Raw genomic sequence first — 5,613 nt, forward strand, 5'->3', positions numbered from 1 at the left:
ATGCCTTCCTCCATCCCTATCAATAATATGTTAAGGGAGCGAACAGAATTGGCACTTTAAATGAAGCACACATCAGTAAAGGAGTAAGTCAAGTGACTATAATATTTATTTTAAAAAGTCCATGATATGTTATACAAACATTTTGGGCATCAACCTCTAAAATGCTCTGGGCATACAGCCTCCACACAAAAACTCATGGACTAATGTTACACGGTAAATTACAATCCAATACATATTCACATAAAACACAAAAAGCAGTAAATGCATGTATAAACGTATCCTACAGTGGTTGAACCCAAAATGGCCAGGATAACCATGGTAAGTGAATAATAGATTAAAAAATCAAATAACAATGCCTTAGTAATAAATTAAAAAAGAAGAGGATCGTATAAATCTTGATATTCCATGGTTGAGATAAAGAAAAATTTGACTAACGACTCTACGCGTTTCGCGGTATTCCAACCGCTCATCAGGAGCATGCAACATGGAATAATTCTGTTGGAATACCGCGAAACACGTAGAGCCGTTAGCCATTATTCTTTATCTCAACCATGGAATATCAAGATTTATACGATCCTCTTCTTTTTTAATTTATTACTAAGGCATTGTTATTCGATTTTTTAATCTATTATTCACTTACCATGGTTATCCTGGCCATTTTGGGTTCAACCACTGTAGGATACGTTTATACATGCATTTACTGCTTTTTGTGTTTTATGTGAATATGTATTGGATTGTAATTTACCGTGTAACATTAGTCCATGAGTTTTTGTGGGGAGGCTGTATGCCCAGAGCATTTTAGAGGTTGATGCCCAAAATGTTTGTATAACATATGGACTTTTTAAAATAAATATTATAGTCACTTGACTTACTCCTTACCTGATGTGTGCTTCATTTAAAGTCCCAATTCTGTTCGCTCCCTTAACATAATAAAGAAATTTGTTCTCATAAAAAAATAAATGTTGATTCATTTTTTGCAATTAACTTTCTCAGAAAACATGAGTTAGGACACGTTTACACTTGCTTCAAAACAAAAAGGCTTCGGACAGACTGCCAGTCAAAGTTCCTGTCACAAAAAAGAATGGTTAGCTTACAGTACTGTTTACACTTTGCTTTTATTTGGTGCTTCAATGAGGCTTTGACGAGGCTTCTTTGGGGCTTCGGTGGGGCTTCGGTGGGGCTTCAAGCAAGCTTTGAAGATGCTTTGAAGCACCACTGAAGCTACATGGGGTATCATTTTGGAAGCAAAGCCGAATCAAAGCAAAGCAAAAGCAAGGTGTAAACAGGACTGTAAGCAAACCATTTTATTTAGTGACAGGAGCTTTGACTGGCGTTCAGAGAGCTTTAACAAAGCCTGTCCAAAGCCTTGTTAAAGCCTTGGTGAAGCCTTGTTGAAGCCAAAGAAAGGGTAAATGAGCCCTTATACAAAAACATATTTAAATGATCTTCTTTGGCATCTAAAAAGACCTATTGATATAGTAAAAACTTGATTTTCTTTATTTTTTATTATTGTAAGGGATGCTGTAAGGAATGATCCCCCATCCAACCATTGAGTACAAAATCTTGCTTATCAACCATAAAGATCCAACGTATAACAAAACCTACATCAGGGTTCCCTGTACTTGCCATAAAAAGGAGAAAGTAATTGCTGAAAATATTTAAGAACGTATTAATTATATGTTGCTTAGAGATCGAACTAAAACAATTTTTTTCGATTGAAAGGTTTTGTAGGTGCATAAAAAAAATGTAAATAAAGTGGTAGACAAATTAGTCTAGTCTTGGGGTTACAATGACCACTGGTCATGCAACGGTAAGTGCAACTCCATGATGTGTTTATGTTTTATAAAACATATTACTGAAATTTTTAATTAACTAAAAATGGCACAGAAATACAAAAAGTGTCACATTTTCCAATGATATTTTCAGAAGGATGCCTGGATCAACTTTAAGTGATAATAAGACCTCATAAGTGCCTCCATGAGATCTTTGTTCCTCAGGCTGTAGATCAGAGGATTCAGCAATGGGTTAATGAGGGCAGATATGACAGTAATCAATTTGTTTAAATTGACCATATTGCCAGAGGAGGGAATAAAGTAAATAAAAATTAAGGAGCCATAAAATATGAAGACCACCGTAATATGTGATGTGCAGGTGGAGAAGGCTTTCATCTTTCCAGTCTTGCTAGGGAGTCTAAGGATGGTCCTGAAAATATAGACATAGGGAAAAAACATCAAAAGAAAGGCTCCCAATCCTATACTAGCACCTAATACCAATACGACCACTATGTTAATGAAGGGATCAGTACATGTAACTTGATATAAGTGTGGAAGGTCACAAAAGAAGCTGTGGATGGAAGCTGCTCTGCAGAAGGACAACCTGAGCGAGAATAAAGTATGAACCAAAGAGTGCATGAATCCTGCACCCCAGACCAGAGAGGCCATACAAGTACAGACCCTCCAAGACATAATTTGTTTGTAATGTAGGGGGTGGCAGATGGCAATGTAGCGGTCGTAGGACATAGCTGAGAGCAAGAAAAGCTCGGCGTCAGCAAAGGAGATGTAGAAAAAAACTTGGGTTATACAGGCAGGAATGGATATTAATTTGTGTTTTGTGACCAAATCAAAGAGCATCCTTGGTGCCGTCACTGATGAATAGGACATGTCCAGAAATGCCAAGTTGGCAAGAAAAAAATACATTGGGTTGTGCAGATGGCAGTCAGTGAGGACCAAGAAGAAAATAAGAAGGTTTATGATAACAGTCATCAGATAGATCAGAAGGAAGAACATAAAAAGTGCATTCATGGTCTGTGGATGGTCTGATAGACCCACAAGAGTGAATGAGGAAATCTCTGTCATGTTGCCCATATTATTCATTTTTTTTTCATTGTTTACATTTATTATAAAGGAGTAATAAAATTATGGATCTTAGGATTAAAATAATTGGAAAACGTACGGTGTGCCTACACACTGTACTCAGGTTTACATGTGGGCATTTTTACCAGTGAGTGATTTATTCTTATATAAAATGTTGGCATTCCCCTCAGGGCCGTCTGCTGTTTTGTAAGAACACAATGATGAAAGTCTCATTAAAGGTCTCCTTAGATTTAATCTATAAATCCTTTGGAGCATTTTTACTATAATTGAGAACAGTTTTTAAAATTTGAATTCAAAATCCACTGAAAGTGTTTCTATCTTTTTGCCATCTATTTTTCTTATTGGCTAGTGCACAGAGTGATATAAAACTTTATAAAAAAGAACTTATGCTCCAAACTTCCATACATACAGCACCGCTCCAGACTAGCACCTCAAGCAACCTCAGTGGGTGTCTAGGGCTCTGGCTCGAAAAGACTATCTCTCTGCTTAGTATTGGAAAATATAGACAAATAGGAGATGCACACCAAAGACCTCTTCTTTCTAAGCGTTCTTTATTGAACCATCCAAAATTAATCTCCTTCCATGATGTCCCTGCTCAAGGATTACCTTGCCTTAACACATTTAACTGAAACGGCTTGATGAAACGTGTTAAGTCACGTTGACATCGTGGAAGTATCTATATTATGAATGTTTCAATAAAGAACACTTAAAAGGAAGTGGTCTTTGGTGTGTTGCTCCTATTCATCTATATATTATCCACTTGCCGACCAGCCGCAGCAGGAGCCATTGTAGCTGTATGTTGGCTCCTTTAAGCATGATAGCAGATGCACGCACCCGATGCACTGCAGGTCAGAGCACAAGGATAATACCAGGGCAAGGTGTGTGTGCACTTGCCGGGTATTTATACTATGGCTGCTATCAAAGTCATGTGACGCCTGATTGCAGAAGGTAATACCTGCTCCACACTGCCAGGATCCCTTCACTGGTGGACACCAGTACTGCGGCCCAAAGATGACATAATTCCAGCAGGGATAAGCTCTTCAGGCAGCTGCAAACTGCCAGGAGACACCTGCTGGTGGATCTCAGTACTGCACGCCAAATGATCGATATTACCAGTGGAGGGAACCTTTCCTGACAGTACCCCTCTCGAAGGAGCGACCTCCGGATGCTCCAATTAGCGGTTGCTGGGGAAAGTCCATGGCGTCAAGCTGGGCAGTGGGCAAAGTCACATCAGGTTGAGCAATAAGTACGTCAAGCTGGATAGCAGGCACAGGAACCTCAAGCTGAGTAGCATGCAAATTGAGCTGGGCGGCAGGCACATTGAACTGGGCAACAGGCACATTAAGCTGGGCAGCCGGCACGGGCACATCAAGCGGGGCAGCAGGCACATCAAGCGGAGCAGCAGGCACATCAAGCGGAGCAGCAGGCACATCAAGCTGGGCAGATGACAGTGGCACATCAGGCTGGGCAGCAGCCAGGGGCACATCAGGCTTGGCAGCAGACAGAGGCTCATCAGGCTGGGCAGCAGACAGGGACACATCAGGCTTGGCAGCAAACAGAGGCTCATCAGGCTGGGCAGCAGACAGAGGCTCATCAGGCTGGACAGCAGACAGAGGCTCATCAGACTGGGCAGCAGACAGAGGCTCATCAGACTGGGCAGCAGACAGAGGCTCATCAGGCTGGGCAGCAGACAGAAATTCATCAGTCTGGGCAGCAGACAGGAACTCATCAGGCTGGGCAGCAGACAGGAATTCATCAGGCTGGGCAACAGACAGGAACTTAACAGGCTGGGCAGCAGACAGGAACTCATCAGACTGGGCAGCAGGCACCGCAGGCAGGGAAATGGGCAACGCACCCTCAGACCGGGAAACAGACACTGCGACTTCAGGCTGGAACTAGGGTTCTGGCTCTTCGAGCTGGAACGCTGGCTCTTTAGGCTGGAATGCTGACTCTGGCTCTTCAGGCTGGAACGCTGGCTCTGGCTCTTCAGCCTGGAACGCTGGCTCTAGCTCTTCAGGCTGGAACGCTGGCTCTGGCACCTCCAGCTGGAATGCTGGCTCTGGCACCTCCGGCTGGAACGCTGACTCTGGTACCTCCGGCTGGAACGCTGACTCTGGCACCTCCGGCTGGAACTCTGGCACCTCCGGCTGGAACTCTGGCACCGGAACTTCAAGCTGGGACAGATTGGTGGGTGTGGAGGTAGGTTGGGTTAGTGGCAAGATCGTTTTGGTTGGGAAAAACTTTCGTTTTTTCTTTGGCTTAGCCACTGAAGCTCTGTAGGTGACTGCAGGACTGTAGGCAAGGGGTGCAGTAGACTGGAAAGGAGGATTGGGATATGGCAGAGAAGAGGTAACAGCAGCTGGGGGAAGATCTTGTGGGTTTGTAGGCAGAGGAGAAGAGGCAGATGGGTTGAATGCAGGATAGGTACAGGGAGCAGAGAATGGATATGAGTATTGTTGGGAGCAGCGAGTACTGGGCTGCAACTGAGGTTGACATGGCTGATGGGGAAACATACATTTGGGTAGGCTGGTGTCTGATGTCAGAGGTGGTTTGTTTGGCTGGGGCTGATTGCACCATGTCAGACCATGCTGAAAGTATAGGTTGTACAAACTGTAGTTTTAAGTCTCCCTGTCTAACAAAAGACTGAGCAGACACAATGCACTCAGCAATCACCTGTGGGGAACAGACTGAGTAGTGTTCACAATCATCATCTTCAAAAAGCCATACTAAAGATACAACC

General features: G+C 43.0%; 1 protein-coding gene across 1 annotated transcript; it reads right to left on the minus strand.

Annotated features, from left to right (window-relative positions):
• Nucleotides 1-908: 908 nt before the first annotated feature.
• LOC143958078 (olfactory receptor 5AR1-like) lies at nt 909-2,978 on the minus strand. Its single transcript, XM_077467530.1, has one exon. The coding sequence runs from the start codon at nt 2,871-2,873 to the stop codon at nt 1,923-1,925; it is 951 nt and encodes a 316-aa protein (XP_077323656.1). The 5' UTR covers nt 2,874-2,978; the 3' UTR covers nt 909-1,922.
• Between the last annotated feature and the right edge of the window lie 2,635 nt (nt 2,979-5,613).

This window comes from Lithobates pipiens, unplaced genomic scaffold, assembly GCF_037356315.1.
Source record: "Lithobates pipiens isolate NorthernLeopardFrog02 unplaced genomic scaffold, aLitPip1_a1.2 Scaffold_56, whole genome shotgun sequence".
In the NCBI taxonomy this organism is placed as follows: domain Eukaryota; kingdom Metazoa; phylum Chordata; class Amphibia; order Anura; family Ranidae; genus Lithobates; species Lithobates pipiens.

Coding starts and splice junctions, on each gene's coding strand:
- LOC143958078 (XM_077467530.1), bottom strand. CDS start 2,873: ATGAATAATATGGGCAACATGACAGAGATTTCCTCATTCACTCTTGTG.